General features: G+C 39.7%; 1 protein-coding gene across 1 annotated transcript; it reads right to left on the bottom strand.

Annotated features, from left to right (window-relative positions):
- Nucleotides 1–18,916: 18,916 nt before the first annotated feature.
- Nucleotides 18,917–25,243, bottom strand: LOC149121516 (vomeronasal type-2 receptor 116-like). The gene is made up of 4 exons (XM_089315554.1): nt 25,094–25,243; nt 23,771–23,894; nt 20,250–21,142; nt 18,917–18,970 (listed from the first exon to the last, which is right to left on the bottom strand). Exons 1-4 carry the CDS (start codon nt 25,241–25,243, stop codon nt 18,917–18,919), a joined length of 1,221 nt encoding a protein of 406 aa, XP_089171680.1.
- Nucleotides 25,244–26,531: the final 1,288 nt, after the last annotated feature.

Below are 26,531 nucleotides of genomic sequence, written 5' to 3'. Positions count from 1 at the left end.
CTCTCCTTGCTGCTCCATTTTGGCTGGATTTGGGTGGCGATCTTTGTATCTAATGATATGAAAGGAGAGAAGCTCCTTGAGGATATTGAAACCGAGATGATAAACAAAGGTGACTGAATGGCCAATATAATAAAGCTCCCAGACACTAAGTCAAAGTATGAAGAAATGGAAATATCCTCCCCAGCAGGGCTTTGAATTTCATCAGCAAATGTGCATATTCTATATGGTGATGTATGGAGCCTCCATATCATGGAATTTCTAAGTGAGTTCTATTTAACCCTGGGGAAGGTGTGGATCATGGCTGCAAGGTGGGATATTGTGAAGGAGACACACAACATGCTGCACTCTTTTCATGGAGGCTTCTCATTTTCACACCACAAGGGGGAAATCCCTGGCCTCAACCACTTTGTCAAGACAGTGGACCCTTCCCACTACCCAGAAAATTTCTTCCTCAGTCAACTATGGCTTCATGCTTTTCACTGCTTACCACATGGGTCACTTTGTGAAACAATTGGAGTCTGCCCACCAAATGCTTCCTCTGAGTTTTTCCCAGGACACATTGACATGCTGACCATATCTGACTCCAGCTATTTCATCTACAATGCTGTGTATGCAGTGGCCCATGCCCTCCATAAGATGCTTTCAGAGCAAATAGAAAAAGGATCTACAGGAGTTGCAGCTCAACCTAGGATTCTTCCATGGCAGGTAACATCTCCCAGAAGAGGACATGCGTTGAACATCTGTTTGCATCCTCAGTTATTTTTATTGCAGTACCACATGACCATGTTTTCCTGTTGAAATTAGCATGATCAGGTACAATGGAAAGTGGATTCTTTCACAACACATTGGACATAGATATATCTGTAATTGTTATCTGTGTGAGGAGGATTTGATATGGAACATTTTAAAATACACTTCTTGCTATGTGACATGATAAAAGCATTTTAAAATGCTATATATGCTAAGAATTGCACATAAATCTACAGATAAATGAGTTTTGTTCATTATAACACACTCATAACCAACACCCAAATTAAGAACATAGCATTATGAAAAAATATTTCTTGGAGGTGCTCAAAGATGGTGGAAGAGGTAGGGAGCGCACTGATAGTCCGGGAAAAGATAGTTTAATAAAAGTGGAGATACTGTAGTTTCAGGAAAGAGTTAGGGGAAAAAACTGCAAAGGAAACATGTCTGGAACCAGTGGGACACGGTGGACCTATGTGGAGGGCATAGGCGCCCATGGCTCGGGTACCCAGCTGCCTAGTCTATGCACCATCACTGGAAAGGAAGGTAAGGCAAAATCTCAGTAGCCTGGGACACTGGTGGGAAAGCAGCAGGAAGAGCCTAGAGGGTACGAGGCTTGAAGCCCCTTGGGGGAAAGTTCACCAGGCTAACTAGAGAGGGAAAAAAGGGGGAGACCGGTATGGACACGATTCTCTCTCTCCAATAACTTTACAAAGGTGAGCAAAACAAACAGCAGGTGCCATTTTGGACATATGTAACAGCTGCCCAACTTCAGGGCTGCAACCACCCTCAGCCAAACAAAAAACCTGACTCTGGTGGGGAGAAATAACAGGAGGGTACAATCTAGTGAATGTGTGGAGCTTATGAACTGAGGGTGTGTGAAGGAACTCATGGAGTGCCTGAAATGTGAGTACTCAGTGGGAGATGCACAAACTCGGTAACCTTGGCAAACCAGTGGGAGATTGCAGGGGAATCTGAGCTTACACTGAGGACTGCACAGATCCTTTGTGTGGTTCTTGGGACAAAGCAGATGATTATTATACCAGCTGGGGCCAGTGCTCAGACACTGACTGCCTTCAAGGAGAATAGTTCAGCTGTGTGGAATTACTTCACTTCTGAATAAAAAGTGAGAGAGAGAGAGAGAGAGAGAGAGAGAAAGAAAGATTTACCACACCAAAAATGTGTGTGTCACCTTTGATACACCCTTAACCCTGAAGAACTGAACAGAGCTCTTTGGCCACACCCATCACAGGCCTCCAAAGATCCACCAAAAGCAGATAGTCTGCTTAATCTAGAGTCAAAGTATAATGAGAAAAGCCACCACAGCAAGGAAAAAAAATGAAGAAACCAAATAATATCTCCACAATGCCAAGCAACAAACACAGAAACTGAGGAAACAAGAACAATGAAGACATTATGATGCCCCCAAATGAACATGACACTCCAATTCAAGATTATGAAGATGATGAGAGAGAAGGGATGCAAGATATGGGTTTCAAAAAATTTATCATAAAAACATTTAGAAATTCTCAAAAACAAATGCTTGAGCTACATAAATCCTTACTGGACAGGATAGAAAATCTCTCTCAAGTGGGTGGGAGGGAAGTTATGGGGGGGGAAGCTATTGTAATCCTTAAGCTGTGCTTTGGAAATTTGTGTTCATTAAATAAAATATAAATACAAATTTTTTTTAAAAAAACACAGTAAAAAAATGAAACCTTAAGGAGAAATCAAAATGAAAGGAGAAGAATCTAGTAGAACAAGAAATGGTGATATTGAAGAGAAAGCAAAATGAAATGAGGAATACAATAGATCAAATGACAAACGCATTTGAGAGCCTTAAAAACAGAGTCAGTGAAGTAGAAAAAGAATATCAGACTTAGAAGACAGAGCACAGGAAAGTGTACAGTCAAACCAAAGAAAAGGAGAGGAAATTATAAATCTAAAAAATATTCTTGGGAATCTACAGATTAGAACTTAAAAACCCAACATTCGGGTTCTAGGAGTTCATGAAGGCATAGAGAGAGAGAAAGGATTAGAAGGCCTTTTTAGTGAGATACTAACAGAAAACATCTGTGGTATGAAGAGGGACAGAGATATCCAAGTACAGGAAGCTCATAGAATCCCCAATAAACTCACCAAAAGAGATCCTCACCATGACACATTGGCATCAAACTCACCACAATGAAACATAAAGAAAAAATTCTAAAATGTGCAAGAGAGAAATGTCAGATTACTCTCAGAGGATCTCCAATCAGACTCACAGCAGAAACCCTACAGGATAGAAGGGAATGGCCAGATACAGCCAACGTATTAAGAGAAAAAAAAAAAAAACTGCCAGCCCAGAATATTATATCCTGCAAAGCTCTCATTTGTGAATGAAGGTGAAATCAAGACCTTTCATAGCAAACAAATTGAAAGAATATGTCACCACTCATCCAGCCCTGCAAAAGATGCTTAAAGATGTATTACACACAGAAACACAGCCATCAGTATGAAAGAAGGTCAAGGAAGAACACATCCCAGGAAAAGATCACAGGAAGTTTAAAGCATATATTAGAAATATCTTTGGGAAAATGGAAGGGCAAACTTGCTATTTTTTTAAAACTTTTATTTAGTAAATATAAATTTCCAATATACAGTTTATGGATTACAATGGCTCCCCCCCATACCTTTGCTCCCACTTGCACCCCTCCCATCTCCCGCTCCCTATCCATTCCATTCAAATCAAGATTCATTTTCAATTATCTTTATATACAGATCGATTTAGTATATATTAAGTAAAGATTTTATCAGTTTGCACCCACACAGAATATAAAGTGAAAATACTCTTTCAGTACAGTTATAGCATTAATTCACAGTGGAAAACACATTAAGGATGGAGATCCCACATGAGGAGGAATTACACAGTGACTCCGGTTGTTGACTTAACAATTTGACACTCTTGTTTATGGCGTCAGTAATCTCCCTAGGATCTAGTCAAGAGTTGCCAAGGCTATGGAAGCCTTTTGAGTTCGCCAACTTCGATCTTATTTAGACAAGGTCATAGTCAAAGTGGAAGTTTTCTCCTCCCTTCAGAGAAAGGTGCCTCCTTCTTTGATGGCCCTGTTTTTTCCAATGGGATCCCACTTGCAGAGATCTTTCATTTAGGTGTTTTTTTTTTTTTCCAGAGTGTCTTGCTTTTCCATGCCTGTAATACTCTCATGGGATCTTCAGCCAGATCTGAATGCCTTAAGGGTTGATTCTGAGGCTAGAGCGCTGTTTAGGACATCTGCCATTCTATGAGTCTGCTGTGTAACCCACTTCTCATGTTGGATCATTCTCTTCCTTTTTTATTCTATCAGTTATTATTCGCAGACACTAGTCTCGTTTGTGTGATCCCTTTGACTCTTAGACCTGTCAGTGTGATCAATTGTGAACTGAAATTGATCACTTGGACTAGTGAGATGGACTCAGTACATGCAATCTTGATGGGATTATAATGGAATCCCCTGGTAAGTTTCTAACTCTACCATTTGGGGCAAGTACGATTGAGCATATCCCAGATTGTACATCTCCTCCCTCTCTTATTCCTACTCTTATATTTAACAGGGATCACTTTTCAGTTAAATTTCAATACCTAAGACTAAATGTGTGTTAATTATAGAGTTCAACCACTAGTATTAACTAGAACAAAAAAATACTAAAATGGATAAAGTATTACATTGTACATCAACAGTCAGGACAAGGGCTGATCAAGTCACTGTTTCTCATAGTGCCCCTTTCACTTCAACAGGTTTCCTTTTTGGTGTTCAGTCAGTTGTCACCAATCAGGGAGAACATATTGTATTTGTCCTTCTGGGATGGCGTATTTCACTCAGCATGATGTTTTCCAGATTCCTACATTTTGTTGCAAATGACTGGGTTTCATTGTATAGTATTCTGTAGAGTATTCTGTAGGGTACATATCCCATAATTTCTTTATCCAGTCTACTGTTGATGGGCATTTGGGTTGGTTCCACATCTATTGTGAAGTGAGCTGCAATAAATATTAATGTGCAGACAGCTTTATGGTTGGCCAATTTTATTTCCTTTGGGTAAATTCCAAGGAGTGTGATGGCTGGGTTGAATGGTAGGGTTATCTTCAGCTTTCTGAGGAATCTCCAGACTGACTTCCATAGTGGCTTAACCAGTTTGCATTCCCACCAACAGCGGGTTAGTGTCCCTTTTTCTCCACATCCTCAGTAGCATCTGTTCTTGGTAGATTTCTGTATGTGAGCCATTCTAACTGGAGTGAGGTGAAACCTCATTGTGGTTTTGATTTGCATTTCCCTGATTGCTAGTGATCTTGGACATTTTTTCATGTGCCTGTTAGCCATTTAAATTTCCTCTTTTGAAAAATGTCTACTGAAGTCCTTGAACCATCTCTCAAGTGGGTTGTTTGTTTTGTTTTTGTGGAGTTTCTTGATTTCTTTGTAGATTCTTTTTATTAATCCGTTATCTATAGCATAGTTTGCAAATATTTTTTCCCATTCTGTCGGTTGCCTCTTCACTTCCCTGTTTCTTTTGAAGTACAGGAACTTCTCAATTTGATGCAATCCCAATAGTTAATATTGGCTTTCATTGCCTGGGCCTCCTGGGTCTTTTCTAAGAAGTATTTCCCTGTGCCTATATCTTGCAGAGTTTCTCCAATGCTCTCTAATAATTTGATGGTGTCGGGTCATAGATTTAGGTCTTTAATCCATGTTGAGTGGAATTTTCTGTAAGGTGAAAGGTAGGGGTCTTGCTTCATGCTTCTGCATGTGGAAATCCAGTTTTCCCAGAACCATTTATTGAATAGACTGTGTTTGCTCCAGGAATTGGTTTTAGATCCTTGATCAAATATAAGTTGGCTGTAGTTGTTTGGATTGATTTCTGGTGTTTCTATTCTGTTCCACTGGTCTATCCATCTGTTTCTGTACCAGTACCATGCTGTTTTGATCACAACTGCCCTGTAGTATGTCCTGAAATCTGGTATTGTGATGCCTCCAGCTTTGTTTTTGTTGTACAAGATTGCTTTAGCTATTGAAGGTCTCTTGTGGCTACATATTAATTTCAGCATCATTTTTTCTAGATCTGTGAAGAATGTCTTTGGTATCTTGATTGGTATCACATTGAATGTATAAATTGCTTTTGGGAGAATGGACATTTTGATAATATTGATTCTTCCAATCCAGGAGCATGGAAGATTTTTCCATTTTTTGGAATCTTCTTCTATTTCTTTCTTTAAGATTCCGTAATTCTCATCATAGAGATCTTTAACGTCCTTGGTTATGTTTATTCCAAGGTATTTGATTTTTTTTTTAGCTATTGTGAATGGGATTGATCTTAGCAGTTCTTTCTCAGTCATGGCATTGCTTGTGTATACAAAGGCTGTTGATTTTTGCACATTGCTTTTATATCCTGCTACTTTGCCCAACTCTTCTATGAGTGCCAATATTCTCTTAATAGAGTTCTTTGGGTCCCCTAATAATGAATCATATCATCTGCAAAGAGGAATAGTTTGAGTTCTTCCTCCCCAATTTTTATCCCTTTCATTTCTTTTTCTTGCCTGATGGCTCTGGCTAAAATTTCCATAACTATATTGAATAGCAGTGGTGAGAGTGGGCATCTCTCTCTGGTACCAAATCTCAGCTTCCAACTTTACCCCATTCAATAGGATGCTGGCCATGGGTTTTTATAAATTGCTTTGATTGCATTGAGGAATGTTCCTTCCATATCCAGTTTGCTTAGAGTTTTCATCATGAAAGGGTGTTGTATTTTTTTCGAATGCTTTCTCTGCACCTATTGAGATATTCACATGTTTTTTTCTTCTGCAGTCTGTTAATGTGGTGTATCACATTGATTGATTTGCAAACATTGAACCATCCCTGCATACCAGGGATAAATACCACCTGGTCTGGGTGGATGATATTTCTGATGTGTTGTTGCATTCTATTGGCAAGAATTTTATTGAGGATTTTTGCATCTAGGTTCATCAGGGATATTGGTCTGTAATTCTCCTTCAATGCTGCATTATTTTCTGGCTTAGGAATTAAGGTGATGCTGGCTTCATAGAAAGAATTTGGGAGGATTCCCTCTTTTTTGATTGTTCTGTAGTTTGAAGAGAATTGGAGTTAGTTCTTCTTTAAATGTCTGGTAGAATTCAGCAGTGAATCCCTCTGGTCCTGGGCTTTTATTTGTAGGGAGGGCCTTTATTACTGTTTCAATTTCTGTCTCAGTTATGGGTCTATTTACATTTTCTAAGTCTTCCTGGTTCAATTAAGGTAGGTGCATGTGTCCAGGAATCTATCCATTTCTAATAGATTTCCCTGTTTGCTGGCATACAAGTCCTTGTAGTAATTTCTGATGATTCTTTTTATTTCTGTGGTGTCTGTTGTTACATTTCCTTTTTCATCTCTGATTTTTATTGATTTGTGTCCTTTATTTTTTTAGTTAGTTGGGCCAACGGGATGTCAATTTTGTTTATTTTTTTAAAAAATTACCTCCTCATTTGTCTGATCTTTTTTATTTTTTTTTATTCAATCCTATTGATTTCTTCTCTGATTTTAATTATTTCTCTTCTCCTACTAGATTTGGGTCTGGTTTGCTGCAGTTTTTCTAGATCCTTGAGATGCAGTGAAAGCTCATCTATTTGGTGCCTTTCCAATTTCTTGATGTAGGCAGCTATTGCTATAAACTTACCTCTCAACACTGATTTCTGATTTCTCTTTTGATTTCTTCTATGACCCATTGTTCATTCAGGAGCATGTTGTTCAGCCTCTGTGTGTTTGCATATGCTCTAGGGATTCCTAAGTTTCTAATTTCCAACTTCATTCCCCTATGGTCTGAGAATCTGCATCGTATGATTCTAATTCTTTTGAATTTGCTGAGACTTTCTTTATGGTCTAGTATGTGGTCAGTCCTAGAGTAGGTTCCATGTACTACTGAGAAGAATGTAAATTCTTCAAGAGTAGGATGAGAAGTTCTGTATTTCTGTTAGATCCATTTGGGCTATAGTGTCATTTAAATCTTCTGTGTACTTGTTGATCTTCTGTCTGGTTGATCTGTCTATTTCTGAGAGTGGTGTATTGAAGTCCCCCAGTACTATTGTATTGGAGTCTAAATCTCACTTTAAGTCCCTTAACAAATCTTTTAAATAAAATGGTGCCATGTAATTAGGTGCATATACATTGATAATCATTATACTTTCCTGTTGAATTAATCCCTTAATCATCATATAGTGCCCCTCTTTGTCTCTCTTAATAGTTTTTGTGTTAAAGTTTATTTTGTCTGATATTAAGATGGCTATGACCGCTCTTTTTTCATTTCTGTTGGCATGCTGTATCTTTTTCCAGCCTTTCATTTCCAATCTATATACATCTTTATTGGAAAGATGTGTTTCTTGTAAGTAACAAATTCATGGGTTTTGTTCCTTAACCCAGTCAGTCAATCTGTGTCTTTTAAATGGACAGTTAAAGCTGTTAACATCCAATGTGACTATTGATAAGTAGTAACTTTGCCCTGCCATTTGCCGAAGATATTTTCTAATATATGCTTTGAACTTCCTGTGATCTTTTTCTGTGAGGTTTCATATTGATGATCGTGTTTCTGTGTTTCTGTGTGTAACACATCTTTAAGCATCTTTTGCAGGGCTGGATGAGTAGCAATAAATGCTTTCAATTTTTGTTTGCTATGAAAGGTCTTGATTTCACCTTCATTCACAAATGAGTGCTTTGCAGGTTATAATATTCTGGGCTGGCAGTTTTTTTTTTCTCTTAATACATTGGCTGTATCTGGCCATTCCCTTTTATCCTGTAGGGTTTCTGATGAGAAGTCAGCTGTGAGTCTAATTGGAGATCCTCTGAGAGTAATCTGACATTTCTCTCTTGCACATTTTAGGATCTTTTCTTTCTGTTTCACTGTGGTGAGTTTGATTACAATGTGTCGTGGTGAGGATCTCTTTTGGTCATGTTTATTGGGGATTCTATGAGCTTCCTGTACTTGGATGTCTCTGTCATTCACCAAACCCTGGAAGTTCTCTGCTAGTATCTCACTAAAAAGGCCTTCTAATCCTTTCTCTCTCTCCATGCCTTCACGAACTCCTTGAACACAAATGTTGTGTTTTTTAATTCTAATCTGTAGATTCCCAATAATAGTTTTTATATTTCTAATTTCCTCATCTTTTCTTTGGTTTGACTGTATACTTTCCTGTGCTCTGCCTTCTACGTGCAATATTCTCTTCTGCTTCACCCATTCTGTTTTTAAGGCTCTCTAATGTGTTTGTCATTTGATCTATTGAATTTTTCATTTCATTTTGATTTCTCCTCACTATCATACTTTCCTGTTCTACTAGATTCTTCCTTTCATTTTGACTCCTCCTTGAGATTTCATTTTCACAAGAGAGATTTTCTATCCTGTACAGTAAGGATTTATATAGCTCAAGCATTTGTTTTTGGAAACTTCTAAATGTTCTTATTAATTTTTTGAAATCTGTATCTTGCATTTTTTCCATCTCATCATCTTCATAATCTTGGCTTGAGGTGTCTTGTTCATTCGGGGGCGTCATAATGTCTTCCTTGTTCTGGTTTCCTCAGTTTCTGTGTTTGTTGCTTGACATTGTGGAGTTATTCTTTGGATTCTTTTTCCCTCGCTGTGGTTTTTTTTTTTTTCTTGTTATACTATGCCTGTATTAAGTGGACTGTCTGTTTTGATGCAGCCTTAGAGGCTTGAGATGGGTGTGGCCAGAGAGCTCTGTTTGGTTCCTCAGGATTAAGGGTGTGCCAAAGGTGACACTCCCAGGTTAGGCGTGGTAAATCTTTTTTTTTTTTTTTTTATTCAGAAGGGAAGTAATTCCACACAGCTGAGCGGAATTAAAGGTACTCAGCTTCTGATCTCTGGCTCCTATGGGTATAACATTTGCCTGCTCTTTTCCCAGGACCACAGAGGGAATCTGTGCTGCTCTCAGTGTGAGCTCAAATTCTCCTGCAGTCTCTCACTGGGATGCCAAGGTTACCGACTTGTAGCATCCCTGGAGAGTACTCACGTGAACTCCATGAGTTCTCTCACCCACAGTCTCTTTTTTCACAGTCTCAGTTCATTAGCTCCACACATCACACATTGATTAGGTCCTAATCTCCTATTATTTCACACACACACACCCAGAGTCAGCTTGGCTGTGGGCGGGCACAGCCGTAAGGTCATGCAGCTTTTACGAATGACCAAAATGGCACCTGCTCTTTGTTTTGCTCACCTTTGAGAGGTAAGCGGAGAGAGAGAAACTCATGTTCGTACTGGTCCCTTTGGAAGAGGAACAACTGGGACAGAATCCAGTACCCCGACAAAGACTAGGACCCAATGTGCCGGCGCTGCAGGCAGAGGATTAGCCTATTGAGCCATGGCGCCAGCCACTAACACATATTTTTTTGTTTTGTTTTTTTTTTTTTTTTTTTTTTTTTTATCTTTTATTTAATGAATATAAATTTCCAAAGTATGACTCATGGGTTACAATGGCTTCCCCCCCCATACCGTCCCTCCCACCCACAACCCTCCCCTTTCCCACTCCCTCTCCCCTTCCATTCACATCAAGATTCATTTTCGATTATCTTAATATACAGAAGATCAGCTTAGTATACCTTAAGTAAGGATTTCAACAGTTTGCTCCCACACAGAAACATAAAGTGAAAAATAATAGATGATTTTTTTAAAATGATGATGAAATCAGATCAGACCTATTGTCATGTTTAATCCCAGTGAGAGTCAAGTTGGGAATTGATAATTTGTTTTTTGTTTTTTTTTTTTTTTTACAGAAGATCAGTTTAGTGTACATTAAGTAAAGAATTCAATCGTTTGCACCCCCATAGAAACACAAAGTGAAATATACTGTTTGAGTACTTGTTATAGCATTAAGCCTCAGTGTACAACACATTAAGGACAGAGATCCTACATGAGGAGTAAGTGCACAGTGACTCCTGTTGTTGACTTTACAAATTGACACTCCTGTTTATGGCATCAGTAATCTCCCTATGCACCAGTCATGAGTTTCCAAGGCTATGGAAGCCCCTTGAGTTCTCCGACTCTTATCTTGTTTAGACACGGTCATAGTCAAAGAGGAGGTTCTCTCCTCCCTTCAGAGAAAGGCACCTCCCTCTTTGAAGACCTGTTCTTTCCACTGGGATCTCACTCACAGAGATCTTTTTGCCAGAGTGTCTTGGCTTTCCATGCCTGAAATACTCTCATGGGCTTTTCAGCCAGATCCGAGTGCCTTTAGGGCTGATTCTGAGGCCAGAGTGCTATTTAGGACATCCGCTATTCTATGAGTCTGCTGAGTATCTCACTTCCCATGTTGGATCACTCTCCCCTTTATTTATTCTATCGGTTAGTGTTAGCAGGTACTAGACTTGTTTATGTGCTCCCTTTGACTCTTAGTCCTTTCATTATGATCGATTGTGAACTGAAATTGATCACTTGGACTAGTGAGATGGCATTGGTACATGCCACCTTGATGGGATTGAATTGGAATCCCCTGGTATGTTTTTAACTCTACCAATTGGGGCAAGTCAGCCCGAGCATGCCCCAAATTATACATCTCTTCCCTCTCTTATTCCCACTCTTATGTTTAACAGGGATCACATTTCAGTTAATTTTCAACACTTAAGAATAACTGTGTGATAATTACAGAATTAAACCAGTCATATTAAGTAGAACAGACAAAAAAAATACTATGAGGGATAATGTATTAAGTTGTCCATTAGCAGTCAGGGCTATGCTGATCAAGTCACCATTTCTCATAGTGTCCATTTCACTTCAGGAGGTTTCCTTTTCGGTGTTCAGTCAGTTGTCACCGATCAGGGAGAACATATGGTATTTGTCCATTTGGGACTGGCTTACTTCACTCAGCATGATGTGTTCCAGATTCCTCCATTTTGTTGCAAATGATTGGATTTCGTTGTTTCTTACTGCGGTATAGTATTCTAAAGAATACATATCCCATAATTTCTTTATCCAGTCTACCATTGATGGGCATTTAGGTTGGTTCCAGGTCTTGGCTATTGTGAATTGTGCTGCAATAAACATTAGGGTGCAGACCGCTTTCTTCTTTATCAATTTAAACTCCTTTGGGTAAATTCCAAGGAGTGGGATGGCTGGGTCGAACGGTAGGGTTATATTCAGGTGTCTGATGAATCTCCAGACTGATTTCCATAGTGGCTTGACCAGTTTGCATTCCCACCAACAGTGGGTTAGTGGCCCTTTTTCCCCACATCCTCGCCAGCATCTGTTGTTGGTAGATTTCTGAATGTGAGCTATTCTAACCGGGGTGAGGTGAAACCTCATTGTGGTTTTGATTTGCATTTCCCTGATTGCTAGTGACCTTGAACATTTTTTCATGTGCCTGTTGGCCATTTGGATTTCCTCTTTTGAAAAATGTCTATTGAGGTCCTTGGCCCATCTCTTAAGTGGGTTGTTGGTTTTGTTTTTGTGGAGTTTCTTGATCTCTTTGTAGATTCTGGTTATTAACCCTTTATCTGTTGCATAGTTTGCAAATATTTTTTCCCATTCTGTCGGTTGTCTCTTCACTCTCCTGACTGTTTCTTTTGCAGTACAGAAACTTCTCAATTTGATGCAATCCCAATAGTTGATTTTGGATTTGGCTGTCTGTGCCTCCCGGGTCTTTTCCAGAAATTCTTTGCCTGTGTCAATATCTTGAAGGGTTTCTCCAATGTTCTCTAATAACTTAATGGTGTCAGGACGTAGATTTAGGTCTTTAATCCACGTTGAATGGATTTTTGTGTAAGGTGTAAGGTAGGGGTCTTGCTTCATGCTTCTGCACGTGGAAATCCAGTTTTCCCAGCACCATTTATTGAATAGACTGTCCTTGCTCCAGGAATTAGTTTTAGATTCTTGATCAAATATAAGTTGGCTGTAGATGTTTGGATTGATTTCTGGTGTTTCAATTCTGTTCCATTGGTCTATCCATCTGTTTCTGTACCAGTACCATGCTGTTTTGATTACAACTGCCCTGTAGTATGTCCTGAAATCTGGTATTGTGATGCCTCCGGCTTTGTTTTTGTTGTACAAGATTGCTTTAGCTATTCGAGGTCTCTTGTGCCTCCATATGAATTTCAGCATCATTTTTTCTAGATCTGCGAAGAACGTCTTTGGTATCTTGATTGGGATTGCATTGAATCTATAAATTGCTTTTGGGAGAATGGACATTTTGATGATGTTGATTCTTCCAATCCATGAGCATGGAAGATTTTTCCATTTTTTGGTATCCTCTTCTATTTCTTTCTTTAAGGTTTTGTAATTTTCATCGTAGAGATCTTTAACGTCTTTGGTTAAGTTTATTCCAAGGTATTTGATTGTTTTTGTAGCTATTGTGAATGGGATTGATCTTAGCAGTTCTTTCTCAGTCATGGCATTGCTTGTGTATACAAAGGCTGTTGATTTTTGTGCATTGATTTTATATCCTGCCACTTTGCCAAACTCCTCTATGAGTTCCAATAGTCTCTTAGTAGAGTTCTTTGGATCCTCTAAGTACAGAATCATATCGTCTGCAAAGAGGGATAGTTTGACTTCTTCCTTCTTGATTTGTATTCCTTTGATTTCTTTTTCTTGTCTGATGGCTCTGGTTAAATCTTCCAGAACTATGTTAAATAGCAGTGGTGAGAGTGGGCATCCCTGCCTGGTGCCAGATTTCAGCGGAAATGCTTCCAACTTTTCCCCATTCAATCGGATGCTGGCCGTGGGTTTTTTATAAATTGCTTTGATTATATTGAGGAATGTTCCTTCTATACCCAATTTGCTTAGAGTTTTCATCATGAAAGGGTGTTGAATTTTATTAAATGCTTTCTCTGCATCAATTGAGATAATCATATGGTTTTTCTTCTGCAGTCTGTTAATGTGGTGAATCACATTGATTGATTTGCGAATGTTGAACCATCCCTGCATACCAGGGATGAATCCCACTTGGTCTGGGTGGATGATTTTCCTGATGTGTTGTTGTATTCTATTGGCCAGAATTTTATTGAGGATTTTTGCATCTATGTTCATCAGGGATATTGGTCTGTAATTTTCTTTCAGTGCTGCATCTTTCTCTGGCTTAGGGATTAAGGTGATGCTGGCTTCATAGAAAGAATTTGGGAGGATTCCCTCTTCTTCGATTGTTCTGAATAGTTTGAGAAGAAATGGGATTAGTTCTTCTTTAAATGTCTGGTAGAATTCAGCAGTGAATCCATCTGGTCCTGGGCTTTTCTTTGTTGGGAGGGTCTTTATTACTGTTTCAATTTCTGTTTCAGTTATGGGTCTATTTAGGTTTTCGATGTCTTCATGGTTCAATTTTGGTAGATTTCATGTGTTCAGGAATCTATCCATTTCTGATAGGTTTTCCTGTTTGCTGGCATACAGGTCCTTGTAGTAATTTCTGATGATTCTTTTCATTTCTGTGGTGTCTGTTGTTACGTTTCCTTTTTCATCTCTGATTTTATTGATTTGGGTCTTTTCTTTTTTTAGTTAGTTGGGCCAATGGGGTGTCAATTTTGTTTATTTTTTCAAAAAACCAACTTCTCGCTTGGCTGATTTTTTGTAATGTTTTTTTGGATTCAATCCTGTTAATTTCTTCTCTGGTTTTAATTATTTCTCTTCTCCTACTAGATTTGGGTTTGGTTTGCTGCAGTTTTTCTAGGTCCTTGAGGTGCGCTGAAAGCTCATTTATTTGGTACCTTTCCAATTTCTTGATATAGGCACCTATTGCTATAAATTTGCCTCTCAATACTGCTTTTGCTGTATCCCATAAGTTTTGATATGTTGTGTTGTTGTCTTCATTTACTTCCAGAAAGTTTTTGATTTCTCTTTTGATTTCTTGAATGACCCAGTGTTCATTCAGGAGCATGTTGTTCAGTCTCCATGTGTTTGCATACTTTCTGGGGTTTCCTGAGTTGCTAATTTCCAGCTTCATCCCGCTGTGGTCTGAGAAGCTGCATGGTATGATTCTAATTCTTTTAAATTTGCTGAGACTTGCTTTATGGCCTAGTATGTGGTCAATCCTAGAGAAGGTTCCATGCGCTGCTGAGAAGAATGTGAAGTCTGTAGATGTAGGGTTGAATGTTCTGTAGATATCTGTTAGATCCATTTGGGCAATAGTGTCAATTAAATCTGCTGTTTCCTTGTTGATCTTCTGTCCGGATGATCTGTCTTTTTCTGAGAGTGGAGTATTGAAGTCCCCCAGTACTATTGTATTGGAATCTAAATCTCCCTTTAAGTCCCTTAACATATCTTTTAAATAGACCGGTGCCCTGTAATTAGGTGCATATACATTTATAATAGTTGCATCTTCCTGTTGAATTGAACCCTTAATCATTATATAGTGTCCCTCTTTGTCTCTCTTAACAGTTTTTGTATTAAAGTTTATTTTGTCTGATATTAATATGGCTACACCTGCTTTTTTTTGGTTTCTGTTGGCATGGAATATCTTTTTCCAACCTTTCACTTTCAGTCTGCATGCCTCTTTGTTAGAGAGATGTGTTTCTTGTAGGCAACAAATAGTTGGGTTGTGTTCTGTGAGCCAGTCAGCCAAACGGTGTCTTTTAACTGAAGAATTCAGACCATTAATGTTCAATGTGACAATTGATACGTAGTGACTTTGCCCTGCCATTTTCCCAGAAATATTTTCTAGTATATGCTTTGAGCTTCCCATGCTCTTTTACTGGTAGGTGTTCTTCCTTTCCCTTCTTTCATATTGATGGCCATGTTTCTGTGTTTCTGAGTGTAGCACATCTTTAAGTATCTTTTGCAGGGCCGGACGAGTGGCCACAAAGTCTTTCAATTTCTGTTTGCTATGAAAGGTGTTTATTTCACCTTCATTCACAAATGAGAGCTTGGCAGGATATAATATTCTGGGCTGGCAATTTTTCTCTCTTAGCACCTGTGCTATGTCTCGCCATTCCCTCCTAGCTTGTAGGGTTTCTGATGAGAAGTCAGCTGTGAGTCTGATTGGAGATCCTCTGAGAGTAATCTGGCGTTTCTCCCTTGCACATTTTAGGATCTTTTCTTTATGTTTCACTGTGGTAAGTTTAATTACCACGTGTCGTGGTGAGGATCTCTTTTGGTCACGTTTATTGGGGGTTCTATGAGCTTCCTGTACTAGGATATCTCTGTCCTTCTCCAAACCTGGAAAGTTCTCTGCTAGTATCTCACTAAAAAGGCCTTCCAATCCTTTCTCTCTCTCCATGCCTTCAGGAACTCCTAGAACTCGAATGTTGGTTTTTTTAATAGTATCCTGTAGATTCCCAACAATATTTTTTAGATTTCTAATTTCCTCTTCTTTTCTTTGGTTTGACTGTATGTTTTCCTGTGCTCTATCTTCTAAGTCCGATATTCTCTCTTCTGCTTCACCGATTCTGTTTTTAAGGCTTTCTAATGTGTTTGTCATTTGATCTATTGAGCTCTTCATTTCATTTTGATTTCTCTTCACTATAACACTTTCCTGTTCTACTAGTTTCTGAGTTTCATTTTGACTCTTCCTTAAAATTTCATTTTCACGAGAGAGATTTTCAATCTTGTCCATTAAGGATTTCTGTAGTTCAAGGATTTGCTTTTGAAAACTTCTAAATGTTCTTATCATAAATTTTTTGAAATCCGTATCTTGCATTTCTTCTATCTCATCATCTTCATACTCTTGGCTTGGGGTATTTTGCTTATTTGGAGGCATCATAGTGTCATCGTTGATCTTGCTCCCTCTATTTCTGTGTTTGTTACTCGGCATAGTTAATTCTTCTTGCGTCACTGTGCGTTTTTTTTTTTTTCTGTGTCCATGTTAAGTGGACTGCCTGCTGTTGGAGGAGCCTTGGAGGCTTGAGATGGGTGCGGCCTGAGAGCTCTGCCTGGTTCTTCCTGGTTAAGGGTGTGCAAAGGTGACACCCTCAGGTTATGTGTGGTAAATCTCTCTCTTTTTATTTCTTTCTTTATTTTATTTATTCAGGGGGTAAGTAACACCGCAGGGCAGGGCTGTGCAGAATTGATGGTATTTAGCTTCCAGTCTTTGGCTCCTCTGGACTCCCACTGGGTTGCCTAGGCTACTGAATTGTAGTGACTCAGTTCCTTAACTCTCCCCCATTGATATGTAAATCCAGAGAGGAGGCCTGCTCTTTGTCTCTTGGGAATTCTTCAAGCCTTGCAGCCTTGTAACCTTTGCAAGGTTAGGGGGAAGAGAAACCCCGAAGCTTTTTTTTTTCCTTCTTTCCGGTAGTGAGTTTGCTGCACTTTCCGGCCCCCCTCTAGATTCTGACCCCCGTTTCCCCACCAATGTCTCGGGTTATTGAGCTCACCTCCCCTTCCAGCGCCGATGTGTGGACTCGGAGCCCTGAGCGTCCCAAGTCTCCCCGCTGTTGTCTGTGTGGCATACACTCCCCTTGGAGCACTGGCGCGCAGACCCTGGGGCTTCTGCGGCTCGGTCCCGCGACTTGGCTTCCGCGCGGTGGGCGACCTTGTTCTCCCAGTAGGTCCTCCGATTCACGGCTGCTCCATCCAGAAGGGTTTCCCCTGCAATTTTTTTTTGGTTCTATTTTCTGCAGCTACCGTAACTCCCCTTTTATTAAACTAAATTTTCCCGGACTATCGGTGCGCGCCCTCACTATTCTGCCATCTTGGCTCCGCCCTCCAACACATATTTTTAAAAGGTTACCAAAGAAAGAAAATTTTCGAGGACCAGGAAGCATTCTAGAATGAAGATGGTTCAGAATGCCTGGACCAAAACATGTATTTATAGCCCTGGCCTATATTCTTGCAGAACTATGGTCTTCTTGCTTATTTGTTGAACATTTTGTTTGTTGGAGCATTAAGTCTTTGAATATAATGCAAACTAAAACTATGTTATCACAAAAATAACAAAACAAATATTAGGTTCAGCAAAAGAAAAAAAAGAAAATAAAACTGCAAAGCAGAATGATGAAAATCAGGGTGGCACCATGGCTCACTTGGATAATCCTCTGCCAGCAGCACTGGCATTCCATATGGGCGCCATGTTCTAGTCTCGGTTGCTCCTCTTCCAGTCCAGCTCTCTGCTGTGGCCCAGCAAGGCAGTGGAGGATGGCCCAAGTTCTTGGGCCCTGTACCCACATGGGAGACCAGGAGGAAGCACCTGGTTCCTGATCAGCATGGCACGCCAGCTGTAAGAGCCATTTGGGAAGTGAACCAATGGAAGGAAGACCTTTCTCTCTCTCTCTCTCTCTCTCTCTCTCTAACTCTGCCTGTCTAAAAAAAGAATGATGAAAATCAGTAAAATGGAAAACTACACTTTAAAAAAAGGAATGAAAGACGCATGCTGCAATGTGGATGGGTTTGGAATCTGGATCCAATTGAATGAAGCCACACTCCTATGCCACATACTGACTAGAAAGCTTTTTATTTAATAAATATAAATTTCCAAAGTACAACTTTTGGATTATAGCGGTTCTTCCACCCATACCCGACCTCCCATCCCCAAACCATCCCTGCTCCTATTCCCTTTACCACCCCATTCTTCATCAAGATTCATTTTCAATTATCTTTATATACAGAAGGTCAACTCTATACTAAGTAAAGAGTTCAACAGTTTGCACACACACATGCACTCACACAAAGTATAAAGTACTCTTTAAAGACTAATTTTACTGTTAATTCTCATAGTACAATACATTAAGGATGGAGGTCCTACATGGAGAGCAAGTGCACAGTGACTCCTATTGTTGATTTAACAATTGATACTCTTATTTATGACATTGGTGATCACCCAAAGCATTTGCCATGAGCTGCCAAGGCTATGGAAGCCTCTAGAGTTCACAAACTCTGACCTTATTTAAACAAGGCCATAATCAAAATGGAAGTGCACTACTCCCTTGAGAGAAGGGAAGGAAGGAAGGAAGGAAGGAAGGAAGGAAGGAAGGAAGGGAGAAAGGAAGGGAGGAAGGAAGGAAGGAAGGAAGGAAGGAAGGAAGGAAGGAAGGGAGGAACTGAAGGAGATGATTGGTTGCATGATATGAGGTCATGGGAGTTAGAAAATGACTACTAATGCAGAAATTTTTATAGAGTGATGAAGATGCATTCAATCCACAGAGAAGACTATTGCACAAATGTGAACACAGTGTGCACAATCTGAATGTATAAATCCAACTGATTTGAACAATTTAAAAATGTTTCAATTTGGCTGTAAGAATTTCACATCAATCACACAGCATTCTGCCCCCATATGCTATTGGAAAAAGAAAAATTAAAACAAGGGAATAACATAACCAGTATTTTGACTGAAGAACATAGTTACTGAGTCATTCACATGTGCAAATCAATATCCCATGTATGTGTGATAAAGATACCATTTCAAAATAGCTCAACAATGAGTATTTATTAAGATTTTTTTGGAAAACAGGGTATACCCACAGTGGAATACTGCATGACCTACCACCTCCTGTATCTAGGAAAGAAATCTCACTTAAATCACAATGCCAACAAATAAATGACAAACATTCAATAGCCAGGGCAAACAGAATGTGAAGCATGTTAATTAGATGTCTTAGCAAATAAGAACACTTACATTGTCTGCACATTGATAAATAAATAGAAAATAATTCAGTCTCCACCATTTCAGGGATACCTATTAAATATAAAATAACATTGCTGGGGACAGGCGCAGTGGCTTACTTGGTTAATCCTCCACCTGCGGCACCAGAATCCCATATGGGCACTGCGTTCTAATCCCAGTTGCTCCTCTTCCAGTCCAGTTCTCTGCTGTGGCCCAGGAGGGCAGTGGAGGATGGCCCAAGTGCTTCAGCCCTGCACCCACATGGGAGACAAGGAAGAAGCACCTGGCTCCTGGCTTTGGATCAGGCTAGCTGCGCCAGTAGCGGCCATTTGGGGGGTGAACCAATGGAAGGATGAACTTTCTCTCGGTCTCTCCCTCTCACTGTCTGTAATTCTACATGTCAAATTAATAAATAAATAATCTTTTTAAAAATTAACCTTGTTGTTGTAGCCTTGATGGCCATCAGAGGTTTCATTTAAAGCATGATTCATTTTTTACTCAATTTAAAAATTTCCCTAAACTCCATTACTAACTCTGAGATGTAGAGAAACAGAAGGTTAGTGATAGAAACCAAGAGACCTCCTATTCGATGCTTCACACATCTATACCCCCAATGCTTGTACCTGGGCTGAGGTTACAACCAACAACAGGGATTCAGACCCTGGATTTTCACATAGGTGCCAGGACCAAGTTACATGAAGATTCACCACTTCCTTCCGAGGGACCCCAGGACTCAAAAGTCCAGGTCAGGGGCCAAAACCAGAGCCAGAAATAGATGCCATGAGCTCAGATTGCTAGGCTAAACATCCAACTAACAAGTCATTTATAAAGGAAAAATCCATTTTAGCTCCTTCATATATCTGGATTGCTACTCAGCCTGCATTCTTGGTCCTAAACCCTGAAAATGTGACAGGAAAACAAGTGGAAATTTTTAGGATCCCTTAGAACTTACTCTTTTCTGTAAGCCTTTCAAAGAATTCCTTTCTGGTCTTAAGAGAATAATGTAGCACTTGGGGAAGAAGATGCAGCCCAGGAGCCCTGCACTGGAGGCCAAGATGGAGAAGACCTCCACGGCCACCATGACCTTCCCCTTGGTGCTGTGGTAGACAGGCAGGAAGGTCACCCAGACACTGCAGAACACCAGCATGCTGAATGTCAGGAACTTGGCTTCATTGAACGTGTCAGGCAGGTTCCTGGCTAGGAAAGCCACAGTGAAGCTTGCCAGGGCCAAGGAGCCCAGGTATCCCAGGACACAGTAGAAGGCAGTGGCTGAACCCTTGTTGCACACCAGGATGATGTGGCCATGCTCAGAGTGTGCATCTGTGTCAATAAAGGGAGGAGAACTTCCCAACCAGATGCCACAGAGAGCCAGTTGGATCAGGAAACAGATAGGAATGACAGAGTTAGAAGCTCCTGATACCAGCAATCGCCTGATAGTTCTTCCAGGTTTTGTAACCTTGAAGGCAAGAATCACAGTGATGGTCTTGGCCAGCACGGTGGAAACAGCCACTGTGAACACAAGGCCAAATGCTATTTGCTGGAGGAGGCAGGTGGCTGTTTTGGGACGGCCAAGGAAGAGTAAGGAGCAGAGGAAGCACAGGAGGAGGGCAATGAGTAGGATGTAGCTGAGGGTCCTGTTATTGGCCTTGACGATGGGAGTGTCTCGGTGCTTCACAAAGACCCAGAGGATGGCAGCTGTGAGTACAGAGAAACACAGAGCCATGCAGGTCAGAGCCATCCCCAGAAATTCCTCAAAGCCTAAGAAGGTCACCAGTTTCGGGAGGCAGTGGTTTCTCTCCAAGTTTGGGTACTCGTGATCTGCACATGGGATGCATTGTTCTGCATCTGTGGGGAAAAGCAAGATTCACGTTTCCATTTCACAATTTGCTCCTTTTTCCCTGTTCAGGAAAAGGGTCATAGTGAGTCCATCCTGCTCTGATGCATGCCAAGAAACACTAAAGGATATTTCTACATTCCTGACCCAGGGAGAATGCTTATCTCCTGTGGAAGAAAGTCTTTCAAGGAAGCTCCTTTGCACATGGGGCTCTGTGGTCTCATTCTGTCACTCTGAGTTTTTTTTTTTAGTGTTTGAATTTCTATAGAATGATGAATTTCCTGTATTTCATATGGGCATGAGATTCTTCCAAGCCCTCTTCTCTACAGTCCCCAGTGTCTTTCTCAGGAGGAGCCTTAGATTCACATGGGTTAGAATATTTTTCTGGGGTCATCATTGTTAAGGTTTTTCTTACTTTTCCTCAGATGTTGACGACGTATATAAATGATATCTGATTCCTGGGACCTCTATAAATTTTTTCAGTACTCTAATTTCCTGCATGGACTCACCTTTTCATTCTTTCCATATAAATATTGTGATACTGTGATTGAATGTAAGAGAATTGTAGCTGGTTGTCTTTCTGAGGTAATATAGCCGTAAGTGGTATTTTCATGATGTCACTGAAACACACTCTTGTTAACCTGAAAGCATGGCTTTTTCACCTTTTTAGCTCATGTGAACACCACATTGGGCACCACATTGTCTCACTTGAAGTAATGCACTTCTGCTGCTACAGCATGAGAGAAGTCATTAAATACAGGCCAGTTGGTGAGTATGTTTCTTTTAATCAAATGTCCATTAAACAAACAAAAATAGGGTCAGTGTTGTGGCATGATAGGTAAAGCCACGACCTGCAATGCCAGCATCCCATATGACATTGTTTTGTGTTCCAGTTGATCAATTTCCAATCCAGCTCCCTGCAAATAACCTAGAAAAAGCAGCAGAAGGTGGTCCAAGTAATTGGGACACCCACAGCCATCTGGACAACCCAAATGAAGCTCCTGGCTCCTGGCTTCTGCCTGGCCCAGCCTGGGCCATTCTTTTCCTCTGGGGCATGAGCAATTACATTGAGGCTCTCTCTCTTTCTCTCCTGTTCTCTGAATCTTTGATTTTCAAATAAAATAAATCTTTTTTAAAAAGCAAAAAAAAAATGGTATTAGTAGAACTACACTTGCAGTAAGAGTCCTACTCAGTTTTTATCCTTGGTGTTCATGCAAGAATACAAGCTTCAGGGAATGAAGTTGTGATGTAGGAGGAAAAGCCACAGCCTGGGATGATGGCATCCCATAAAGGCACCAGTTCATGTCCTGGCTGCTCCTCTTTTAAACCAACTCCGTGCAAATGTGCCTGGAAAACCATCATAGGAAGGCCAAATACTTGTGCCTCTGCAAAACCTGGAAGAAGCTCTTGGTTTCCAGCTTTGGCCAGGCCCAGTTCAGACCATACAGCTATCTGGGGAGTGAATCTACCTGATGGAAGATCTTCTCTGTCACTTTTCTCCCTCTCTGTTGTGCTCTCCCTCTCTCTGTAACTGACATTGAAATGAAGAAATAAACATATTTGTGAAAAAAAAGAAAGAGAATATAAGCATCTATAAAAATTTGAGGAATTCTCTCTTAAAATTCTTTTCAAGGTGTACCCTTTACTTTTTATAGAATATGTAGGTGCTTCTGGCATCTGGCTCAGAGATGCACTAGACACACATATGCAAATGTACATTGTACAATGGGTCAGTGTATGACACATTAATTTTCTTTTTTCACTAACTTACTGCATGTTGATTATTTTCACAAAACTTAAAGTATTTTTTTGTTATCATCTTTTTACTGGAAAATATATAATTTGTTTGAAGTAACTGAAATGAAAACAATTCTAGAGCTAAGATTATGTGAACTGAAATATCCTTTCAGAAGAATTCAAATTATTATAAATATATTTATTATACATTGAATAGTGAAACTATTTACCAATGAGACTTAGTACATTTTCACATTTCTCAAAACAATTGGCTTTGATATTTAACATTGCTTAAATGTTGGCCTTTTGCAAAGGTTTTTTTGTGTTACTAAGTTGGATCATTTTTAGGATGCTGTATCTCTATATTCACCTTGTTTGTTCTCTTACTAAATTATAAACATTCAAAGGACAAAGTGGTGGCATTCGTTATGTGTACTGCACACCATGCACAATGTCAAAGATGTAGCACAGAAATTAATACAGTTTTCCCATCACAATTCATGTGAAGTAGAACCCTGCTCATCAGTTGTGTATGGAAAAGTTTTGATTTCAAGCCCTTTAGAAATCCAAAGGGAGCCTTAACAAACACAAATATTATATTTCTTGTGTAGACATTAGGTCTCAGATTGAGACAGTCTCCTCCAGCACCAGGTGGGAAAGAAGGATGCCAGATAGAATCAGTGTCAGAGTAGAACTAGAGAGGATGAGCATCACCAGACAACAGCTTACACATAATGAGATGGTGATAGTGAGCATACAACAACGGTATGGAAAGAGTGAGTGAAGGTGTGCATGGAGAACAATAGGGCACTCTGATCCCAATGCAAATATTCTTGGTTTCCTTTTTATCAAGAGATAGTTCAGAGACTGGAGTCCTCATAGGTCAGTTCTAGGGTTTTTACCTGTATGATTGGAAATGTCTCTCTCTGGACAAACAACACAAGTATAGCAGCAAACAGGTCTTCCTTCCTGTGGTATTTTCCTGAATCCTGGACCACACCTCTGGCTACACAAAGACTGAGGAGTCTGAGGGGGGAAGAGAAGTGATGGTCATTGTTTTATATGTCATTAGGCACTGTGATAGGATGACTCTATTTGCCTCATCACCCCCAAGGTCATCACTATGCCCTCCCTGATCTGTATCGCCTTGATTTTACCTAGACATCCAATTTGGAGTTTCTATGATTCTCATCCCTGGTTTATCAGCTGTCTAGCAAATATTATGGGGTACCTGATCACTTTAATTTCATTCATAACCACATCTATGCTAAGCATTTCTTTCTTTCTTGAATTGCTTCCTGTGAAATCTTTTCCATTCAGCTTTTAATGTGGTAATTATTTTGAGAATGTGTATGTCTGAGACTATTTTACATGCTTCTTTCCTTGATTGAGTAGATTTTACATGCCAGAAAAAATATCAAAAAATCAAAATGACTAGGTACAGTTCTGAATAACTACCTAGGAAAAGACAAGCCCACACAGAAATGGTGAGGAATGTTATAAACCATGGATTGTGCATTGATCTACTTCTGGACTTCTAGACCCAGGGAGAGCAGCAATTCTAGATTACCAAAGATTTGTAATATAATGTACAACAGCTGTATAAAACAATAACAAAATTGTCTGGAGTATTTAAACAGCACAATAATGATAAAATTTTTTATCACAGCTAAGAGGTGCTATTCAGAAGAAAAACCGAACTGATTGGCAAACACAATGAAAATATAGAAAATGGGAATAGTTTCTACAAATACATGATGGATAAGTCCACTCATAATTTATTTGTATTCATACTGCATCAAAACATAATATTGACTCTCACCATATGATTAAAATATCACTATGCTTATAAATATATATCTAATACATGAAGTTTTTTCACGTTATATAAATAAAAAAGTTGAAATAAAATTTTGGAATTTGTGTAGACATGCATTTAGTAATTTTATGTCTACATATTGATCTCTATCTCTATTCCTTAACATTGCTCTTTCTAGTCACTCAACCTTTGGATGCATAAATATGCCCAGAATAAAAACAACAGTATCTAATACAAATGTGCACTTCTAATACACACTGGCTCATATATGTGTAAGCAATACCATATCTTTTGGAGCCAAGATGTGAAATGGGAACTGAATGCTTATTTAAAGTCTCACACATAATATCCTCTCAGACTCTCCTCAGACCCTCTGTAGGTATCCAATATTCCCATGAATTCACACCTCCATGAATGCAACAGGCCATTCTATCATTTCTTCATTGAGGACCAAGCTTTGATCATGTTTACTCTCAGAGGAAAACTCCCCGATTTTAATCAGCAACCGAAATCCAGCAGGAAAGTTCACAATGTTGTGGATATCGTAGTGTGCCATATGGAATCTCGTTTCATGGAAGGAAACATCCTCCCCAGCACTGTTGGTAAATTGGATTTCCCTCAGAAGTGGATGAAGCTGGAGGGGAGGCACAATTGAAAAGGGAGAGAACATTCAGATTAGAGGTGGGAGGTGCACATGTACTGAGAAATCCTTGTCTCCCCTCCTCTCTATTTTCAGAGAGTCTATTTGGTGGAGGCTGACTTTGTCTAAATGGTTCCCACATTGTGGGTTCAAGTAATGAGAATTCTGCCTCTTCCCTATTAGAATGATGGGGAGTATCTGAATCCAAACAGAGAAATCACAGGATGTGTCCCACAGGGTGGCTGACCAAGAACGATTGGTTAGAGGTTTAGGAAAGCTCATCTTAGTTCTTCCACATGAGAACAACATGGCTTTATATGTGAAATACCTTGATTGTTGTGATGGTTCTACAGGATAGTACACTTCTAAAAGTTTAACCCATTCCCCCAAAAAGAATGATATCTGTTCTTTGGCAAAATAATGGATGCAACTGGATACCATTATTCATTGTGAAATGTACTAATTCCATAAAGAAAATAGCATATAGTTTTTTTGGTAATAGGTACTACATAATATAGAATGGAAAAAAATCCACAATGTATAAAAATGAAACTGACATCTCTGGGTTTGATTTGATTTGTTTATGACCCATGTGTAAATTCCTGTGTAGCTGTGGTATTTCTACTTTTCACTTCTGGAACATTATGATTTGTGTGGTATTAAACCCTACTTTTCACTTCTGGAACATTATGATTTGTGTGGTATTAAACCTGTGATTAAAAGTTAATTGAAATTAAAAGGAAATTAGTAAAGGAATTAGAGGGGATTAAGATATGAAAGGAAAAAACAATGGTTATCTTCTTAGAATTGTATCAATGAGCCAGCACTGAGGCTCAATAGGCTAATCCTCTGCCTGTGGTGCCGGCACACCGGGTTCTAGTCCCGGTTTGGGTGCCAGATTCTGTCCTGGTTGCCCCTCTTCCAGTCTAGCTCTCTGATGTGGCCCGGGAGTGCAGTGGAGGATGGCTTAAGTCCTTAGGCCCTGCATCCCCATGGGAGACCAAGAGAAGCACCTGGCTCCTGGCTTTGGATCAGCACAGCGCGCTGGCTGCAGCAGCCATTGGAGGGTGAACCAATGGCAAAATGAAGACCTTTCTCTCTGACTCTCACTGTCCACTCTGCCTGTCAAAAAAAAAAAAAAAAAAAAAACAGAATTGTATCAATGAAATACATGAAATCTGTTCTTTTATATCAGTAAATTTCT

The sequence above is a fragment of the Oryctolagus cuniculus genome, chromosome 16 (genome assembly GCF_051225735.1).
Source record: "Oryctolagus cuniculus isolate XC-2025 breed Fujian yellow rabbit chromosome 16, ASM5122573v1, whole genome shotgun sequence".
NCBI classification, from domain to species: Eukaryota; Metazoa; Chordata; class Mammalia; order Lagomorpha; family Leporidae; genus Oryctolagus; species Oryctolagus cuniculus.
This window is presented reverse-complemented; position numbering and strand designations above follow the sequence as displayed.

What these genes read in the sequence shown, in the direction of transcription:
- LOC149121516 (XM_089315554.1), bottom strand. Translation starts at nt 25,243, where the DNA reads ATGGCACACTACGATATCCACAACATTGTGAACTTTCCTGCTGGATTT. An exon ending in AGACATTTCCAATCATACAG is followed by an intron (nt 21,143 to 23,770) that starts GTAAAAACCCTA and finishes TTTTCCCCACAG; the next exon opens with ATGCAGAACAATGCATCCCA. An exon ending in TGAAAGGCTTACAGAAAAGA is followed by an intron (nt 18,971 to 20,249) that starts GTAAGTTCTAAG and finishes TTTTTCCAATAG; the next exon opens with CATATGGGGGCAGAATGCTG.